Below are 22802 nucleotides of genomic sequence, written 5' to 3'. Positions count from 1 at the left end.
ATCGCAGTGGGACCTGTTCTTTCTCCATTGGCCTTCAAAAGATTTGTAGAAACTACTATATTTCAGCAATGTTTCTGACTACCTCAGTTGGTGGAAGCCTTAATAATGAGGTTAAAGGTTAGGAGCTCCAGTACAAAATGAGCTAGGTAATTTCATTCTATTTCCCAACCTACAACCCCAGCCCTCTCAAAAGTGCAGACTGCTTGACCACAACAGCAGCTGGTGAAAAAATTCAGGTGGATAAGTACAAATCCATTCCATTACAGGAAAGAAATTCTGAAAGAAGGTGACCTAGAGATAGTGGGTTGGTAGTATAGTCTCTATATACAAAAGAATAAAAAGAATACTAGTTGTTCTGCCCCCAGATAGAATTTTCGACACGAATTTCTGACTTTTCCCTCTGCTTTATACTTCTTCAAAATTCACATGTATTTCTGAAACTCTGTCACTTTGGTTGAAGCTAGATAAGAAACTGAAAAATTGCTCTTGTTTCATGATTTCGAAAAGGACCAGATGACATTGATGCATTGTTGGTGGAGTTGTGAACGAATCCAACCATTTTGGAGAGTAGTTTGGAACTATGCTCAAAAAGTTATCAAACTGTGCATACCCTTTGATCCAGCAGTGTTACTACTGGGATTATATCCCAAAGAGATTATAAAGAAGGGAAAGGGACCTGTATGTGCACGAATGTTTGTGGCAGCCCTTTGTAGTGGCTAGAAACTGGAAACTGAATGGATGTCCATCAGTTGGAGAATGGCTGAATAAATTGTGGTATATGAAAATTATGGAATATTACTGTTCTGTAAGAAATGACCAACAGGATGATTTCAGAAAGGCCTGGAGAGACTTACACGAACTGATGCTGAGTGAAATGAGCAGGACCAGGAGATCATTATATACTTCAACAACAATACTATATGATGACCAGTTCTGATGGATCAGGCCCTTCTCAGCAACGAGATCAACCAAATCATTTCTAATGGAGCAGTAATGAACTGAACCAGCTATGCCCAGAAAAAGAACTCTGGGAGATGACTAAAAACCATTACATTGAATTCCCAATCCCTATATTTATGCCCACCTGCATTTTTGATTTCCTTCACAAGCTAATTGTACAATATTTCAGAGTCTGATTCTTTTTCTACAGCAAAATAACGTTTTGGCTATTAAATAAAAAAAAAAGGACCAGAACTTAACTATATCTTCAAGGAACAAGCAAAACCAGATCAATCTATATTAATGTGCAATTATATTTTTAAAAAAATCTGAAGGTTTTTCATATTCTTTATTAATCATAAGATAAAATAATAAAGAAATTTTAAATGAAAAACATGTACCCACAATCTGGGGCAATTCCTCACAAAGCTAGTGAAGTCAGTCAAGAGCTTATATACAAGGTAATTGAAGTAATCCTGACTCAATCTTGATCAGAATCATAGATGGTATTCACAAAACACTTTTGTGTATTAGATAATGCAAGTATTACAAAAGGAAAACTGTAATTTCATCAACATAGAAAATTCCCATTGAATAAAATTCCCTCTGCCCCAGTATGTTTTTCTTTGCTTCAATGTAGAGCCTTAGAGAGTTGTCCAGAAAACCGAAATGATTTCCCCAGTATCATGTTCTCTCTTATAAGAAGTGTATTGTATAATGCAAATAAATATGACACGACCTATAATGTGATAAGTATGTAGAAGAAATTTAAACTTATTGTTGTGAAAAATATAAAAAGGGCATCTATGCGGATAGAGTGTTAGACCAAAAGGTACTAAGACTCATTTTCCTGAGTTCAATTCTGGTCTTAGATACTTACTAATTATGTTATCCTGGGCTAGTCACTTAACCCTGTTTGCCACAGTTTCCTTATCTATAAAATGAGCTGGAAAAGGAAATGGCAAATCACTCCAGTATCTTTGCCAAGAAAACCCCAAACAGGGTTATGAAGAATTGAACATAACTGAAGTCATACAAAAAAGAAGAAATTGTTTGTAACAGGAGGTATGTGAAGAAGGTTGCAAGTGAGGGTCTTGAAGGAAGAAAACTCAGACTGAGTGTGGGATAAGCCTAGAAAGCTTTAAATTAGATCCACATGTGGAAGACCTTAAATGCCAGGATAATGCATTTGAAATGTATTTGGTAGGTAAAAGAGCCAGTGAAGGATTTTATTTTGAGCTATGGTGGTACATGTACACAAAAGAAGTTACTCTGTATTAGGCACTAGAAGCAAGGAGATAAAATATGACATAGTCCCTATTTTTATTAGATTTCCATTCTAGTGTATGTTATGTTAGAAGCAAATAACAAGGTGTTAGGTATAGAAGCAAATCATTGCCCCAAATAGATGCTGCACTCTTTGGTGCAGTGTGTTGGATAACAAAAAGAATTGTCAAACATACCATTGAATTTTTCACACTCTGAAGCAGACGCTCATGCTGCTCTGCTATAGCCAGGGCAGCAGAGTGTACTTTCTGATAGATGGCTTCTCCATCTCTTGTTTGAAAAATAAAAAGTCCTTCCCCAGTATCACACATCCTGTCAAAACAAAACACAGAAATTGTCTGAGATTCAAATTACTAGAACAATTAACCAAGAAGGTCTTTAATACAATTCAAAATAAAGGAACATAAATTTATTTATTGCTTATCATATGTAAAATATTTGTTAGTCACTGGGTGGGAGTAGAAATTTAAGTGATAATAAACCTTTATAGAACTTATATTTTATGGAGATAGCTAGTGGAGCAATGTGTCAAGCATTAGACCTGAAGTGAGGAAGACCTGAGTTCAAATTTAAATCAGATAGAGCCCAAACTTATGTGGGCAATTAATTATTTGCCATTAAAATAAACAGTGAAGCTCATGTTCTTTGGTCTCTTTGTCAGAGCCCAGCAAATAGGAAAGTAAAAACATATTTCTATGGGAGGAATTCACAGGAGAGATTTAGTAAATATGCATCTAGTTTTATAGGATGTCCAAGATCCCATCAAAATGAAGGTTTTGTAGTTCTATTATTCCATTTAGGCAAATATCAAATTATTTCCAGTATTAAGTACCACTCTCATGATATGAAGACCCTGACTTTGCCTCTGTAGACAGCTAAAGAAGTGGTTAATTGAAGAAATAGATAAGTTTTGTTGAATTAGTTTGCTATGTCAGTACCTCAGTATTCAGAATACAGAATGGGAATATTTGCTCCATCAATGCAAATTTCAACCTAGCCACACATCATCACCTTAATTGATTTGTGCCCCATGTTTTCCTGGGCAACAGATTTTCCACAAAGTGCCAGTATGTAAGAGGCTGTTTTTTCCCTTTCCAATCTTGTGGATTCCAATTTTTCTTCAAGGAACCATACTCCTTTGGATTCCAATGTTAAGCATGAATAGAAATATCACTTCCATACAGAACCATTAAAAGACAAATGCAAATTTTCATGGAGAGAATGAGGCATAATTAAGAGGAAGTTAATTAGGTCCATTTCAATCATATTTTATATAATCATAAAAGACATATATGATTGATTATTCAATTTGCTTGCTAGCTTAATAGCTTATATTTATTCAGCATTTTGCTTTAAAAAGCTCTTCATACAATTTATTTGATGTGATCCTCAAAATACAAAGGATTTTATCTCCACTCCACCAAAAGAAAATTGACACACAGAGAAGATGGGTGAAGTTAGATTCCAATACTTTATCTAGATATCTCGTGACTCCAGGGATACATCTTTCCTCAGATAACTTCAGTTGCCCAGTATCACAATAATATGTACATAAGTGAAAGAGACAACTTGTTAACTTGGGACACCTAGAGCACAAGATATTCTTAATGATTTAATTCTAGAAAATAGTTGTCTACCCTAGTCTCATTTATAAGATCCCTCTACTTTAGGATCATTGTTTTATTTATTTGTTTGTTTGGTGAGTCAATTCCACTTGTTATCTCTAGAATAACAGAAGAATTCTTCATTGAAAAACACAAAAAGTTAATATCTGCTAGTTTTATCTAGTCCTTTTCTTTTCTTTTTTTCTCTGTTATTATTTTTTATTAAAGTTTTTTTTTATTTTTAAAACAGGTACATGGATGATTTTCAACATTCACCTGTATAAAACCTTATGTTCCAAATTTTCTCTCTCCATTATTCCCACCCCCTTCCCTACACAGCAAACAATCCAATATATGGTAAATATGTGCAACTCCTTTATACATATTTCCATAATTATCTTGCTGTACAAGAAAAAACAATCAAAAAGGAAAAAAATGAGAAAAAACAAAATGAAAGTAAACAACAACAAAAAGGGTAAAAAGAATATGTTGTGATCCACATTTAGTTCCCAAAGTCTTCTCCCTGGGAAAGCCAGATGGCTTTCTTGGTCACAACTTGAATGGCCTGAATCATCTCAATGTTGAAAAGAGCCATATCCATCAGAATTGATTATCATATAATCTTACTATTTCTATGTACCATGATTTCCTGGTTCTGCTCATTTCACTTAGCAGCAATTCATGTAAGCCTTTCCTGGCCTTTCTGAAATCATCTTGCTGATCATTTCTTATAGAACAATAATATTCCATAACATTCATATACCACAATTTATTCAGCCATTCTCCAATTGATGAGCATCCACTCAGTTTCCAGTTTTTTGCCACTACAAAAATGGTTGCCACAAACATTTTTGCATATTTGGATCCTTTCCCTCCACTTATGATCTCTTTGGGATATAAGCCCAGTAGAGATACTGTTCCATCAAAGAGTGTGCACAGTTTGAGAGCCGTTTGGGCATAGTTCCAAATTGCTCTTCAGAATGGGTAGATAAGTTCACAACTCCACCAACAATGTGTCAGTGTCCCAGTTTTCCCACATAAATTATGTTTTCCTTCTTTTTAGCTAATCTGAGAGGTGTGTAATGGTACCTCAGACTGTCTTAATTTGCATTTCTCTGATCAATAGTGATTTAAAGCACCTTTTTATATGAGTAGAAGTGGTTTCAATTTCCTCATCTGAAAAGGGTCTGTTCATATCCTTTGGTCATTTATCAATTGGAGAATGGCTTGAATTCTTATAAATTTGAGTCAATTCTTTAAATATTTTAGAAATGAGGCCTTTATCAGAACCTTGGATATAATTTTTTTCTCAGTTTATTGTTTCCCTTTTAATCTTATCTGCATTGATTTTGTTTGTGCAAAAACTTCTTTACTTAATATAATCAAAATTATCCATTTTGTATTTAATAATGTACTCCAGTTCTTCTTTGGCCACAAATCCCTTCTTTCTCCACAGATCTAAGAGGTAAGCCATCCTTTGTTCTTCAAATTTGCTTATAATATCACTCTTAATGTCCAAGTCATGAACTCATTTTGACCTCATGTCGGTATATGGTATTAGGTGTGGGTCAATGCCTAGTTTTTGCCATATCAATTTTCAGTTTCCCCAGTAGTTTTTGTCAAATAGTGAGTTCTTATCCCAAAATCTAGGGTCGTTGGGTTTGTCAAACACTAAATTACTATAGTCATTGACTATTTTCTGTTAACCTAACCTATTCCATAGATAAACTGCTCTATTTCCTAGCCAGTACCAAATGGTTTTGTGACAGTTGCTTAATAATATAGTTTTATGTCTGGTACAGCTAAGCCACCTTCATTTGCATTTTTTTCATTAATTTCCTTGAAATTCTTTCTAATGCTTTTTCTTAAAGATTATTCTGCTCTCTTCCTACATTTGTGCTCTTCTTATTCCTCAGTCCCAAATATATGATCTGCAATCTAGTGAGACTGGCCTCCTTACTATTCTTCACACAAGACATTCCATCTTCCTATTAAATTCATTTTTATTGGCTCTCCCCCATGCCTGAAATTTTCTTCTTCATCACTTCCACCTGCAGGCTTCCTTCAAATTTGAATTAAAATTCCATCTTCTTCAAAAAGCTTTCTCTGGTCTTCCTTAATTCTAGCACCTTTCTTATGACATTATTTCCAATTTATTTTACATAGATCTTACTTCTGCATAATTATTTGCAATATAATTATAAAACCCCCATTGAGTTAATTCAATGGGCAAAGGTAGGATGAGAGTGAAACATGGATCAAACTCTAAGCAAATTATTTGTTCTTTCTTGAGGCTTCATTTCCTCATCTATTTTTTTAAAAGGCTCAGAAAAGAGGACATTAGAGTGGATATAAAGTTCTCACTTTTCCAGGGAACAATTGTGTTTTTCCAATATTTCAATGGATCTAAGATTGAACTATGTCAGCCCTTTTCTTCACTCCTATTTCCAACCAATTATTAATTCTTATAGTCTCTCTACACACAATATGATGCATCTGTCCCCTTCTCTCTACTTGAGTTACTAACAAGCAATTTCTTCCAATCAAGAGGGAACTGGGCTAGTTAAAGACCTTAGCTTTAAAAGACTGAGAGGTTTCCCCGAATCCAGAACCATCTCGAGTTGTTCTGATTCATATCTGGCCACTGGACCCAGATAGTTCTGTAAGAGAAAGTGATGCTGGTGACCTTGCACAGTCCTCCCTCACTTGAATCCAATTCACTTGTATCTTATGACATCACCTCCTTGATGCCAAGATAATGCTTGAGAAAGAAGGACAAACAAGAACAATTATAAAAGATGAAGGACTAGATGAGCTATGTGATTCCTCAAATGCCTTTCTACTCACCAAATCCCATGCTCTTACTACCCTAAGTCCTACAAATGGTCTATTGCTTTTTCATCCCCCACCCAGTAATGTCCATTTCTCATGTTGGGAGAGATTATAAATCAAAAGTATGGTGTTCCTAACATATCACTCAGTCACACTTATAAACCTATGCTCTAAGGGAAAATCCATATATATTCCCTTTTACAGTGTTTTTTTTTTTTTTTTTTTTTTTTTTTTTTTTTTTTTTTGTCCTTTCTTTCCCTTTACATAGGGCTTTCATCTTGGAAGTTTTTCAGGATTCAAATGGAATATCCCTAGTCCCCAAAATTGTCTTCTTATAGACTCTTCCTTAACACAAACATATAAAAAAAACAACCAGAGAAAACAAAACAATGATTCTGAGGCAATCTTCCCATGGTAAAATTTGCATGACACCAGTCCATCCTGATATTTGTAAGAAACAAGGACTTTGGGACAGTATGTTTATTTTTACATTTTGTATATGTATGAATACCTTTGTAGGAATGCTCTCCAGTTTATTAATATTATATTTAATTAACATATTTATTAATATTAAGTATTTTATTGATATATTCATTAATATTTAATTAACATTATATTAAACTGCACTACCCAGAACTAAAATAATAATACTATGTAAGGATATATAGTAGGACTAGGAAGAATTCAGAGAGGTTTTGCAAAGGTCAATGTTGTAAAATTACCCATGCATATGTTTCATAAATAAAAAGCTTTAATTAAAAAATAGAAAAAAAAAAGAATTCAGAACTATTCCTTCCTTAATCCTTATTCCTATATTAATGTAGCTTAAGGTCACATTATTAATTGATTTATAACCTCCTATTATATTAGATATACCTAATTTCTAGTATTCTTTCTTTGTTTCTTTTAATGCAAAATTGAATGCTCCTTGAGAAAGTTTTTCTACCTTCCCCCCAAAAAAATTACTTTGCCACCATGGACTCAGATCAAGAAAAGACTTAGATGATAACACAAGTTAAGTTTTGTATTGTTGTTTTTGTTTTTGTTTTAGAGCACTGGAAATTATGTTAGTGATAGAAGATAAGTTAAAAATTGGGAAGATTTAGTCAGGAACATCGATGGATAATAAGATTGGAGGATAATTGTGCATGTGGTATTAAATTCTGACTCTCTTCTAGCACCAAACATAATACTTGTGTATATAGAGCATTTGCTTCTTTTGTTGATTATAGGATACCATTTTGCTCCAAATTCACCAAAAACAAAATCACCTTTCTTTTCAAATGAAACCTACTTCAGCAGCAATTAAGTTTATTAAATGAAGTGCTCTCAGCACTGATGATTTCTTTTTAAAGAATGTTTCAATTTATATGTTCCCCAAAATACCTTTTCATCCAGCCTTCTTACATCCCATTTAATGACTGCTGTTTCTTAAATATGTGTGTTTTATTTTTTTCCTCAGATTCTTGACCTATTTGATAATTTCATTTAAAAAAACAACATTAAGAACAACTATGTATGTCTGAGGATGTTGGGGATGTGTGTCTCTCTAGCAAAGAAATAAGGTGCATTCATGTGAATTAATTATTCTACAGAGTCTGCCAAATGCCACCTGGGGTCTGCTCTCTCCAGCTTAGGAGACAGCAGTTCTTCCTCCTCCTTTTTCCCTCCTCCTCCCACTACAGAGATAGAAATTTAATTCCACTAGCAAGTAAGAGATATCTTGACAAGAATACATGCTAGCTAATCCAGTAATCAGCTATCAAATTTATAAAAAAAGATTTGAACTGGACACAACCCCATCCTTTGTGAAACAATGATTTTCTCTATTACACAATCCTGTGTAATGATAACCATTTCACAGGGGTTTTGTTGCTATTCTAGTTATATTTTTGGGAAGATCTTTCCATATAAAATGATGAAAATGTCCTGGGTCACAGTCTATTTTCTGATATAGATATTCAGGCAAGATAATTTTTCTTTTCTGGCTTTTTAGGAATTAACAACAAAAGAAAGCAAACAAAAATTATTTTAAAACAAATAATAAAACAAAAATAGAGATAGTGGCCCCACTCTTTCCTGTCTCTACAGGTTAAATAGTTTTTGGAAAATTAATTACACTTTTCAACTTCAGAAACAATGGGCAGCAATTAATTGGGTAATTGCAATTTTATATGAGGAAAGATCTATTTTTACCTTCCATGCCCTGAATCAATCTTTAGGGAAGAAATGGAGGAAAGTTCAAAATTAATATGAAAACCTAGAGGGGTAGTTTGAAATCCTTCATGTGTGCCCTAATCCACACAGAATGAATATCTCAATCATCTTGGCCTAAATAGAAGTTTACTCCTACATTATATTTCAACTTTCATGTTAATTTTCACTCTTGTCAGTCAAAATCCTTTCAGTATAGAATGTTCAGGCTAAAATGATTTTGGGGATCTTTAAACACAGATATTTTATTTTATAATACATTATTTTAGACCCAGAGAGTTGGTATGGCTTGCTCAGGGTCACATAATTAGCTGATGACAGGGCTGGGGCTCAAACCCAATTTTCCTGTAACTAAGCACAGTATTCTTTCCATTAACCCATATAAGCTTGCTTTGTTTTCTCTCTGTTGAAATATCAGAAATTAGTAAGCAATGAATCTAGATGGCAATACGTTTAGCATACAAAACAACTGACACAAAAACAACAACAAAATTATTCATCATTGTACAAATCATATGGCTAATATCCAAATCACAATATTCCCCCTGTATATCTCCATGAATTCAACCAACAATATGGCAACAAAGAAGCATTCAACAAAATAAAGTTGTATGGAGTTATGTATAGAAATAGAAGGATAATACCAGCTCACATCGAATCATAAACCCAAAAATTACAGGAAAGTTATGCTTTTGATTCAGGATTTATTGACCAATCCATATTTTGTTGGGAAACAGTAGAAAGTGGACAACATAACACTCGAGGTTGTTATATTAAACAAAATAGCTAGAAAGACATGATCAGGTGATTAGATATCATAGACCATAAATTTGCCTTCATTAATTGAAATAATAAATCTCCACACAACAAATTCTTCTTGAGAATTCAGAAAATAAAGTACATTAAAATCAGAACACCATTGCAAGCAGAACTGTCACCTAAAAGCTTCTGGAAAGAAAATCAACCCATAAAAAATTAAGAATGTTTTAAATAATATAAGGATATCTGTATATTGAATACTTATAGTGAATAAACTATGTAAGAGTACAAAACTTTCAAAATATAGAGACCTAGAAGGAGAAAGCAAAGTCATTTATGTACAAACTAAGACATATCTATCATCCTATCTGCTACTAGAGTTGTCCTAAATATGTTTTTAATGAGTCTATTGAAGAAAAGCTTACTCTAATACTTTTACTCAATTACCATAAATGGCAAATTTATTAGGTTGTATAATAGTCTGGAGAGCATTAAATATCTTTTTAAAATAGCAGGATAGTGATTTGTCCTAAGGATATTTCTAGAGGGAATTAGTTTTAATTTATTAATGTATTAATTTAAAAATTAATTGAGAGTGAGATTATAATAATAGTAATATGACAGTATAATAATAGTAATAATAATAGTAAAATTCCCATTAAGATATGGATTAAAAACATTATTCCCATTTAATAGATGACAAAATCAGTGTTCAGAAAGTTATTAGCATAGTATTGGGCAAGTCACTTAATGTCTTTATGCTAGAATTTCCTAAGATTATTGATCCTTTGATGATAGGGGAATCAGCCACATTCAAACAACTTTAAGTGACAGGGATATTGTCCAAACCCAAGTCTTCAAGTCTTCTGACTACAAGTTAAGAGATTTTTTTTTTGCTTTTTTTATTACCATTTCTATATTGTCTCATCTATTGACACAAATGTATGATTGCGATGGAATGGGATTAACCATTCATATCAAACTCCAACTCCAAGGATCAGTAAGTTGTGCTAGAAATGTGTCTAAAGGACCCACTAATAGTACATAAGAATTGTCTATACTTTGAAAGGAATTCATAGGGTCAGGCAAAAATCTGCTTTAAATATTTCTGAAACTCATCATTGGATGACAGGCATGCTAGTGTACTGCTTATGGCTTTGTGAACTGTAGATTAACCTTTCTGGAAAACAATTTGTAATCATAGAAGAAAGGTTACTAATTTTTATAACCTTTAACCCAGAGTTTCTACTCTGGGTTATACTACTTCAACTACACTACTTCAAGGTGGTGCGAGGAAAAAAATCCACATATCAAAATATTCATGTCAGCATTACTCATGATATCAAAAGCTAGAAATATATGTGACAACTAGGGAATGGCTGAACAAACAATGGTATATGAATTCAACAAACTATTACTGTGTTATAAGGAATGATGAATATAATAATTCGTAAAAACACAGGTAGACAATATAGTGAATTAAAGAATTAGTATCAAACTAATATAGAAATAGGGGCCAATAAGCTATATTTAAAGATTTCTAGGGGCTACATATTGACTTAGAAAACTATATCCCTAATATTATCTTTGCTTTATTGCATTTTTAATTTATTTTGTTAAGTTTTTCCCAATTACACTTTAATCTGGTATATCTGGCTGCTTTCAAGACTATTGCAAATCCACACAATCCTCTAAGTTAGAGTGAACAAAGCAAAGGCAAAAGAATACACACAATATTACAACAATGTGTGTATTGCATAGAATTGTAAAGTAATGTGTGTATTGTATAGAATACACTTGAAGATGCAACAAAACAAAATGCCATTAACATTTCCGGACACATCCTTTCTTGTTCTTAATCAATAAACTAACTGTTTGGGAGAAACACATTTTTAGCACTGTTTTTTAGCACTTGTTTTTTTGTGTTTACGGAAAGAAGAAGAGCCTATTATGTCAAAACAAAATATATCCATGCATTAAAAAATAATATTAAACTTCCTAGAGAGTTTTAACTGCCTACAATCATCTGTATAGATGAGAAGAAAATTACATAGTTGAAATGGAACTTCCTTATTTTGATCACTTTCCTGGGAACAGCCAAGGAAGCAAATGCCTACATTAATAAAGCAAAGGAGAAATGAAACCTTCATGCTTGGAAGAGCTTGAATGATCTTATTATCCTAAGCTTCTTGATGATAACTATAAAATACATCATTGTTTGATGTTCAGGCAAAGTGTAAAATAATGATACTGTTACCTAGAGAATAAGCAACTCTTTCTGGGAGATTTGGTAGTGGGTACTCAATTCAGTGCTCATTCAATGCTTACTAAATGAATAAATGAATGAGATTCAAATAATCGATCTATTCCTCTCATTCAATTTCCAGCCTTAAATTTACATTGAAACAGACTAAGCTGATTTCTTGAATAATAATATAAAACTTATTCAAATTAAATATAAATAGAGATAATATGACACAGTAGAGAGCTGGCTTTGGAATAATAATCTAAAGTAAAATTCTTCTTCTAACTAAAACCAGCTGTGTGACAATGGGCAAGATATTTGATCTTTCATTACTATAAGCAATTCTTTAAAACTGCAAGTTATAAGTGATTTACTAGTAGGTATTGGTAAGGAAATTTTCCACACAAATCTTGGTAAAATCAAAGGTCTAGGAAAGAAAAAAAGTAATCTATCATCAGATACTTTAAAAAAAAACTTTACCATGTGTAATCCAATATAATTTTATGCTTTATAATTTAATATGGGCTATTCTTCATGCATCCTGTATATTATATCCTGTATCTATAAAATTATATATATATATATATATATATATATATATATATCCTGTGTATAATATATATTTGTAGCATCAATATAGTAATTATATTTCAAAGCTTTAAATACATTAAAGACAAAACAATCTAACTTCCTCATTTTTAGGTGAAGAGTAGAAAATTTATTTGCCAAAATTCTATTTGTTTAATATTATTCTAAGATCTTGTCTCCTTTCCTATAATTAAAATAAATTTAAAAGAATATGAAAAGCACTAATATTTACAAGAGTTGACAAACAGCAGAGTCTAAATAAATTTCTGGAAATAATAACTTGATTTCAAACATGATAGACATTAAGGGGAGAAAATATCAAGAGAGGAAGAAAAGAGCAGTAGATACCTGGATAATCATTTTGGGCTGAACTAGATAGATACCTGCTCTAATCTAATATTCTACATTAATGGGATCACAATATCTGGACCAGGGTGTAGGGCGGAGTTTATCTAACTTAACCTTCTCATATTATGATGAGGAAAATGAGATCTATAAAAAGCTTGCCCAAGGTTACATGAGCAATAAATAGTAGAATCAAGTTATCTTTGCCCAAAGTTCTCTTTCTGCTTTGACATTTGACATTTCATATTTTATTACATAAATTAATAAACAATATGTATTTAATATGATCAATATACATGAATCTTATTTAAACAAATAATTTAATGAAATATTGAGTTAATTTTAAGTGATAATAAATAATGTTCATTAATTTAAAGGGAATATTCACCTTAGTAGATATTATGTTTATCATAAAACTTACATTTTACATAAAAGACATAAAATTTTATATATCAAGTGACATTCCGCCTCTTAGTTCCAACCATTTTCTCTGGCTGTCCCTCCCTGGCTTCATTTAAGTCTCAAATAAAATCTCATCTTTTTCTGGATGCCTTCCCCAGCCACTCTTAATTCTAGGATCTTTCCTCTGTGTTGGATATATTGCTTGCATGTTATTTCCCCCTTAGGTTGTAAGCTCCTTAAGGACAGGAATATTGTCTTTTCCTTTTTTTAATCCCAGCACTTAATGTGGTGCCTGTCACATGAAATGTACTTAATGTTAAATGATTGATTGACATTCTAAAATCCTTTACACCTTTGACAATCTGTGACCTATGTTCTAAATGCTGTAAAAGTTCTATATTCTTGGACCTCTTACAAATATGCTAGTCTATGATTCCATGATTCTCCAATAAATTTAGACAAAAATCAAACAAATGAATAAAATAATTAATAAATGGCAAATTCCCTAAGGTTAATAAGAATGCTGAGTTTTACTGAAAAATATGTTCAATGCCTGGATATGTCGTTTATCATTAATTGATAAGGCATTTCAGAATCTGAAGACAAAGTTATAGCAAGTACAACACCAAGATTCTTATTTAATTACAATATATTCACCCACAAGTACAATAGATGAATATTAAATCACAATGAAAACCATTCACTGAATATTGATGTTTTATATTATCCTAATTCAGTGACTTTTATATTCTTAAAAATTATTTACACATTGATGATTTCAACTTCAGACCACTGAAAACAAAAATATAGTAAAATTCTTGCTGATTATATAACTCTTAGCAGGATATAAGTCTCGGAGCCTCAATTTTGTTATATTTAAAATGAATAAGACATTTCTCGTATAACATTTCAAGATGTTGTAATGAGAAGAACTCAATGAAAAATAAAGTGCTAAAAAAATAGGAATTTCTCCTTTCCAAGTTCACAGACATCCCTTTGCAATTCATGAATTATCTTTGGAGCTGGATAAAGATATATGGACAAATGAAGTGAGTCTGAACCCAAAATGGAACCCATCAAAAATTCTTAAACTCACCTTCCTGCTTCAAATGTGAACCAAGTTGGATCTCGTCCATATCGTCGGAGGGCACTTAATGGCCAAGAGATGAGCTTGACTCTGGGATTCTGGATGTCCCAAAGACAGATATGCTCATATGTTATCTGCAAGGTACATTCCCCATGTACATCTAAGTTAGGAGATGGCATCAAATACACATTGAATCTCTCTGGGAGAAAAACAAAATGTTAGTCTAAAGTCCCTAGGAATTAAATATCGATGATACTGTAGGAATTTTGAGGCATTCAAAACAATTACAACACATTTCTCCCTATGTCATAGAAGATTACTAAAAGAAGGCAAATCCACCCTCCATAGAATTTTTTTTTTTTTAATGCAAGCTTCCTTTTTGATTAATACATGAATGATGCATGGGTAGAGCCTTCCTGTTAAAATGTAAGTTACACTATTTACATGACAAAAATTCAACTTTTTGTAATGAAAAAAGTATACATTTGCAAACTTCACAAAAAATGATACATGGCAGGAAAAGATAAAAACCATTAAAAATTACAATTGTGAATTTGTGCTGGCAAATGGAAGTCAATTATACCTTCATCTTTGTGTTTACAATAGATGCAGGTGCACGGTAATTGCTCTTATGTCTTAATTATATCAATGCTGTATTGATCAACTTATAATTATCATAACTCCATGAATAAAACAGCAACCAAAATTATTTTTAAAATAATTCACCCAAGTGCCATGCACATAACAGGGCTCCAGGGTGTCTGGAAACATTCCAAATGAATTAATGGCACCACATTTACTGATAGGTTTCCTTTGACAATATTCTGAGAAAAGACTTTTCTTTATTTATTTATAAAAAATATTAAATTATCAAAAATTATTTTGAATCATTTAACTTCATGATAAATTATCCTAACACTCATTTCCTACAATTAAATTATCTTCCGCATCCAATATAATTATAGTTTCTACTAAATCACAAAGAAATCTCCATTATTCTCAATATTATATAGTTGATACAAGTAAACACAAAAAAAAAATACAGCCATAACAGGTTTTCATATGGCTTGTTCAGCATTGAATACATCTAATCCAAAATGATAATATAAAGCTATCTGATATTAGTAAAAGTTTAATTGATTTTGATATGGCAATCACAATGAAGACTCACAATTATATAAGATTTTGCACTTTAAAAGATAAAGTAAATATATTACTTCATCTGAACTTCATAGTAATCATGTCAGAGAACTACCTCTGTAGTAGTTCTCTGACTACAACAGAGTTAAATGTTCAAAATTTGAACTCTGTTCAATTCTGAACAGAAGGTTCAAAAAAAAATGAAGTGTTCAAAATCATATAGCTAAGCAGTAGCCCAGTTCCAACAATTATTAGCTGTGTAACGAATCAGGCTATGTCTCAGGAGAAAAGTAGTATTATTTTAAAGAGAACTGGATTTGCACTCAAGACATATGGGTTCTAGTCTGAGCTATACCACCAACTATTTGTCCCTGGGTAATTTATCTCACATATTTTTGTGCTTCCTTACCATCAACTATATATTTATTTTATCTAAAAATAAAATACGTATTTTATTATTTCTAGAATGTTACCAAAATTGAACTGAGATACTTGTATAATGAATTTCTGGGTTTCTGGGAATATTAGTTGGAAACTTTCAAAATATTCATCAATTTAGTATTTCTTTTACATACCATTCTGCTCTCTTTCTACACCAGTGGCCAACAGGTCAGGCTCTCCAAGGCTGATGTCATTAATACGAGTTCCCAAGCATTCCATCTGCAGCACTTTACACCACTCATCTGCCTCAAGTTCTGTATAAATGCCCAGAAAATCTGCATGTAGGTACATTGCACATTTACATGGCAAAAATCAATATCCCCACAGTTATAGACACTGCTACATTAGACACACCTGAGTCACAAGCAAAGGTCTTGGAGGTATCATCGTTGAAATAAATCCCAATAGCATGTTTCTTTGTGCTTTTGGGCAATCGTAACACATTCTTAACATTATTAAGTTCTGTGACCTGAAAAAAAATTAGAAATTTTAGTTACACTTCCTGAATTAAACTATACAAAAACAGAGAGCAAAGAAGGAAGTCAATCTTTTTTATTGTACCTAACAAAAAATGCCTGCTATTTGTAGAGTGCTTTGAGGTTTACCAAATGTTTTCCTTACCACATTCACATGAATAGTAGGCATGAGTATTTATTATTGTTATTATTATTATTATCATTAATTTCCTGACATCACTTATTGAGTGAGTGTCAGATGTAGGTTTCAAACTCAGATTTCTTGTGATTCCCTGCATAGATTTCTTCTATATAACAATGAGTCTCCAGATGAAAGCAACTCAACAGGGAGCTATTACTTTTAAATCTCTAACTTGTTTGGTTCCAATTAAAGGCTAGCATTAGAGGTGGTAAGAAAGATTTGGGCAATGTCTTGCTTTTAATTATAAAGACATTCAAGATTTCTCACAATCATACTATAATAGCAAAAGAATTACGCAGGAATTGAGGGGGGCTTGAGTTTAATACCCATTTTATCAGTACCTTATTATGTGACTTAGAGATAATCCCTTCCCATTCCTTACTCACAGGTTCCTTTTCTCAAATAGATAAATTTCCTTCCAATGTTAATTGTTTATGGGACTATTTTTGAATGAAGGAAAAAGTATTTATTAAACACTTACTCTGTACCAAAAACTATTTTATTTGCTACAGAAGAAAACCTGAGAGAGGATTTCATGTTTTTCTTAGCTTATTTTTATAGAAACTTGCATAGCCCAGAGTTTCCAAAGCATGAACTTTTACTTGCTCCAATTTTTAAGTTTTTTTTCCTCTGCTTATGTTATCCTTGATAGAATAGGTTGACTTTCACCATTATGATTTATCAAAATTCTTTTCCAAATATTTTAAATATTATTATACAATTGTCCATATAAGGCTGAAATAAAATGATTTTGTAACATATAATCTCTTCCATTTAGGGTAAAGTGGGAGAAAGAAAGTCATATATCATTGCCTAAAATACAGGGAGAGCTGGATGACTCAGAATCCAATTATATGCTTTGTAAATTAATCTCAATGCCAACCAATTCAACATTCATCATACAACACCACACATATACATAAACAACTTTGAAACTAAAATCATTTACAAAGTTTTGAATTTTTATGATTCTGAGAGCTTTGATTTATTAAACTCAATTCTATTCAACACAATTTATTAAATGTCTGAGAGGTTCCAGTAGATGCCCTCCATTCCCAATCTCAAAATAACTAAAAAAAAAAAAAAAAAAAAAAAAAAAAAAACCCTTTATACTTTGCCTATATTATCCTGTACTATAAAGACTTGCCTTAGTAGATTTCCTCTCCAAGTTCTAATCCAAGATTCCTAATTGTGTGTGTGTGTGTGTGTGTGTGTGTGTGTGTGTTTATGTATTTGTATATCCAGTAGCTTGCACAAGGTCACAAAGCTAGGAAATATTAAGTGTCTGAGGATGGATTTGAACTTGGGTCCTCCTGACTTCAGGGCACACCTATATGTGTGCATGTGTTAGTCATGATTCTCTTTGGCAATCTGGTAAATACTACAGATTCCTTCTCAGAAAAAAAAATTTTAAATAAATAAAATAAATAGGATTACAAAGAAAACCAATTACATTATGATACAAGTTTCCTTTTTTTTTTTTGTAGTTTATGTTCCATCAGTAGACTCTGATAACTAGCCCATAACCCTGTAATCCAATCAGTTGTTTCCAATCTAATTTTCTTCTAGTAACTGAACATGTTCAGCAATATTACTGATCTTGTCTTCTCACCTTGAGAATATAATGGTTACAGGTTTCTTCATATTATAATCCATTAATGATGTGATTACAATGACAAATAAAGAGGACAACACAATAATAGTGACTCTTTTGGTAACATAATGGGGAAAAGAATAATGTATGCTATCTTTTGAAGACAGTGTTATAGTGTCAGCCACTGATTACAGCAGTGGAAATCTGTGAAGAGCACACAACGATGGACAAAGAAACAAAGAGCTGTTAACATAAGCTATGCTACCATGCCATGGCAATCCTAGAAATAAAAGCACATAGAAGAATCTAACTCGATGGAACACTAAGCAGGACAGTAAAAATCTGTCCTGGACCCACACAACAGTTTTCTACAAGGACAACAGGCAGGACTGATAAGTTGCCTTAGGTCTTCATCTCATTTTACATAACACTTTTGTTTCAGTCAGTCAAAAACTGACTGACAAATTTTATATCCATTTTACAGTGGAAAATGCTTCACACCTTCAAGGATAACTTTTCAAGCTAAAACTGAATGCAAAAACTTGAGTTTTAAAACAATTATAACATTATTTGCAGTAGATGATGAAAATTTGATTTTACATACTTTATTGATAATATTTCCATCCAACATGTCATGGGGTGGGGGAATGATAAATCAATTTTAAAGTGATATAATAATTTTATTATAGAAATAATTTCAAGGAAAAAGAATGTTAAATTTGACATAGTAATAACACCAACTTTTAAAAAATTGCATTATTTGATTTTGTCATGTTATATATGTATAAATGAGACAATATTTTACTTTGGTAAATAAATCACTTCATATAAATATCTCTATGGAATCCTCATATTTGTCACATTTCTTACAGACAGTATTACATTATTCTAACTCAATCCATCCAATATAACAAACATCCATTAAATACCTATGATGTGAAAGGATCAGTGTTAGAACTCAATAATATAAACAAGGTGAAAACAGTTTGCCTGCAAGAAATTTACATTGCATTAAAGGAACAGATCATGTCAAAAGAGAAGTAATATTTTGAGAATATTTTGATGATATTTTGAGAAGTGGAGCACAATTTATTGTCATCAACTTAATTATAAATGTACATAGCTACACAAAAGGGCTATTTCTGCTTTTTAATTAGAAATAAGGCCATACTGAATAAGGTTGTAGAAATAAGATTTTTGCTCCTTTCTAATATAATTCTAGTCATGGAATCATAAAGTACATGATTATTCTTGTAACCCTGATGGCATGCTGTGAGCTTGTGTTCCAAAAAGTTTATATATCTTAATAGCTCTATAGCATGGTGTTTGTTTTTTTTTTTTTTTTTGTTGTTGTTGTTGTTTTGGTAGAAAACAAGGAACATTTTAAGTTTCTTTTTAGTTTCTATTCATGACATCTTCATATCCCAGCTTAACCCTAAATCTTTCATATCAATCATTCAATAAACATTTATTAATGTCTGCTATATGATACGCATTATGCTAAGTGCTAGGGACACAAAAAGAGGCAAGAGAGTCCCTACCCTCAAGGAGTTTAAATCTAATGGGGAAGACAAACAAATATATACAAAACAATTTATATACAGAATAAGTAGCACATGATTTTTAAAAAATTTTATTCTGAACAAAGCATTTCCATAATATAGTAGAAAAGAAAAAATAATATTGCACATAAAATTGCAACTTTATTATGTACAATTAAAGAAACTGGTATTAAGAGGGGTTGGTGAAGGCTTCCTGATTTTAATTGGGACTTAAATGAAACCAGGAAGGTCTGGAAGCAGGGTAGATAAAGCATTCTAGGTATAGGGGACAGCTAGAGAAAAAACCTGGAACTAAGAGTCATGTAGTTTTCTCTATCTGAAGAAAGGGATTCATTAGTTACAAAAAACAAAAAAGCAATTGAACTCCACCATGAGGTTCTCTCTTTTTTCCCCTTCTTCCAGTCAACATAAAATCTAAGTCTAATCTGACTCTTCATGTGCTCATTTGGGCTTTTCTTGGCAAAGATACTGGGGTGGTTTGCCATTTTCTTCTCCATCTCATTTTACAGATGAGGAAGCTGAGGCAAACATGGTTAGGTGGCTTGTCTAGGATCACACAATTAGTAAAAGTCAGATTTTAATGAGTTTTCCTGACTTCCGTTACTAAGTCTAACCTGTGTTCACCTTGCATGGGTCATACCTAAATTTCAGTATATATGGTAAGGGTGAGATGATCATATATCTAAAATAGAAAAAGATCAAATGCTGTCATTTTATGTATGTGCAAACCGAGGCCCAGGGAAGCTAAGTGACTTGCTCAGAATTACATAAAAAGTTAAGCATCAAAGGTGAGATTAAAACCTAGGTCCTCTGAATCCAGTCAATTCTTTTTTTCCACTGTACTATGGAATAAAGATAAGAAGATCACAGCCATTAAAACAAAGTACTTATTGAACCATATTTCCTACAACCAGCCAAGAATTTGTCCTACCACAGGATTCTACTTTTAATTTCCAAAATATCAATTTCTAAATTTATCACTAACATGGAACTTAGAAATAAATTAGGCCAACCTTTTCATTTTACTGAAGAAGAAATCAAGACTGAGAGAAGTTATTTGACTTCCCTTATAGGGCAATTTCTTCAAGATGGCAAGGGCCATCATTCAGCAATCAGTTAATGAAATATTTATTTATTTGTTTATTTGTTTTTTGCTGAGGCAATTGGGGTAAAGTAGCTTGCACAGGGTCACAAAGCTAGGAAATATTAAGTGTCTGAGGATAGATTTGAACTTGGGTCCTCCTGACTTCAGGGCCAGTGTTCTATCCACTTTACTATCTAGCTGCCCCTGGGAGTGAGTTATTAATGAAAGATAGGCTAGTAAAGTTGAATCTCTCCAAGAAAACTCTTCACCCAAGACAACTTACTTGATAAAGAGATTCCAATCTGGCTGGAGCAGTCTTGTCTTTTGACTACCTATTCTCCATTTCTAGAGTTCTAAACTACAGATGAATTTTTAAGAACAGCATATTTTCCTCTTTAAATTAAGCTAATACATTGATCATAATATCAAGTAATCTTCCATAGCCTACTTACTTCAAGAGTCTACACAATAATGCCATCAATGGTTGCTGATGAGAGATATAAAACATGCTTGAGGACATAAATGACTAAAAGCAGCTAGGTAACACAGGACATGGGATCTGGAGTAAGAAATACCCTGACTTCAAATCTAACTTCTGACATTAACTACCTATGTAATCCTTGGCAAAGCATTTGATTTTTGTTTCCATTTTAATGTAAAATGTAAAATGAGGAAAATAAAAATAATAGCACCTACCTTTTAGAGTTGTGGAAAAAAATGAGGCAACATTTGTGAAGCACTTTGCAAACTTTAGGATGTTTATGTAAATATAAACTTTAATTAAGAAATATTAGAAAAAAAAGATATAAACCAGAAAAAATAGATCCATTACTGGCTAGTCAGAAAAATAGTTACTTTAATCAACTATAGTTCCCAAAGGGACTTAAATAGATTCATCACTAATATGAAACTTAGAGGTAACCTAACTGTTTCATTTTACTGCAGAGGAAATCAAGACTCAAAGATATTAATTCACTTGTCCCCAAATGACATAAGTACTATGGTTTGAAGGCTGAAATTTGCCTCAAGTCTTTTGAAAACAAAGTTAATACCAAATCATCTTTCCAACAAACTTTTTTCTCTTTAATTGAAATGTCTTCTACTATATTGAGACTGAACTCAATTTCATTGACATCTTTACTGAAGGAGAAGGATGTTTATACAGAAAGAACTTGAGCAGAAAATATGGGTTTGGGTATGGCTTTGTTCTGATTAGGATTTTATAGCACAAAGGAATAAAATCTGGAGAAATGCAACCAAGGATGCTTTATCAGTGCTATTAATTCATTCCAAAGGTTAAGCAGTCATTAGGAAAAATTCTCTCCTATTTGCCCAGAGGTACATTAATAGATTTCAATAGAAATTAGGTAAAACTTTATTTCACACTTGAAATTCTAAAGATTATCCATTTGAATAGTTGGATTTCTTCCCATTTTTCTCCTTTGGCAAATGCATTTTGCCTGAAGGGAAAACACCCATGATGGCTATTTTTTCAGCAGGATCTTAACTTTGCTTTTGTATTATGATGATTTTTAAAATAAAATAACCCTTTCTCAACAGGGTATAGTAAAAACTTCACTAGATTTGCTATCAGACTAGACTCTGCCCTGAGTGACAATGAATAAATCTTATTCTCTATCTAGTCTTCTGCTCGATTTTCTCATATAAAAGGGAGTGAGGAACAAAAATAAATTTGCTATTTTCTAAGGTTCAGTTAAGTTCTAAATCATATTATCATATTGTCCCAGAAAGCAGTTTTAATTGAGATCTAGTGCCTCACAGTCCTCTAAGGGAGTTGTGAAACTATTATTATTCTCAATATGAAATCTATCAATTATAAAGCAATGAACTTAAAATTTTATTTCAGGCAAAAATCTAGAATCATTTTCAAGTTTGTAAGTACCTAGAAAGGGAAGCAATGATGAAAAGCCAACATGGTTCCAAGAAAAATAGATCTGATACATCTTTTTTTTCACACTTTAAACTGATCAAACAGAAGAATGTTATAAATGGAGTATTTTT

The 22802-nt window shown here is 32.2% G+C and overlaps 1 protein-coding gene across 1 annotated transcript in view; it reads right to left on the bottom strand.

The window, feature by feature from the left end:
• The window catches only part of DOK5 (docking protein 5), a 145741-nt gene that overhangs the window by 36208 nt on the left and 86731 nt on the right, over nucleotides 1-22802 (bottom strand). The window contains exons 3-6 of the mRNA XM_003757680.2: nucleotides 16238-16352; nucleotides 16018-16137; nucleotides 14312-14501; nucleotides 2403-2538 (exon numbers count right to left, since the gene is read on the bottom strand). Of these exons, the coding sequence (XP_003757728.1) occupies nucleotides 2403-2538; nucleotides 14312-14501; nucleotides 16018-16137; nucleotides 16238-16352 (561 nt within the window). The remainder of the gene's footprint in view (nucleotides 1-2402; nucleotides 2539-14311; nucleotides 14502-16017; nucleotides 16138-16237; nucleotides 16353-22802) is intronic.

The sequence above is a fragment of the Sarcophilus harrisii genome, chromosome 2 (assembly GCF_902635505.1).
Source record: "Sarcophilus harrisii chromosome 2, mSarHar1.11, whole genome shotgun sequence".
Classification (NCBI taxonomy): Eukaryota; Metazoa; Chordata; class Mammalia; order Dasyuromorphia; family Dasyuridae; genus Sarcophilus; species Sarcophilus harrisii.
This window is presented reverse-complemented; position numbering and strand designations above follow the sequence as displayed.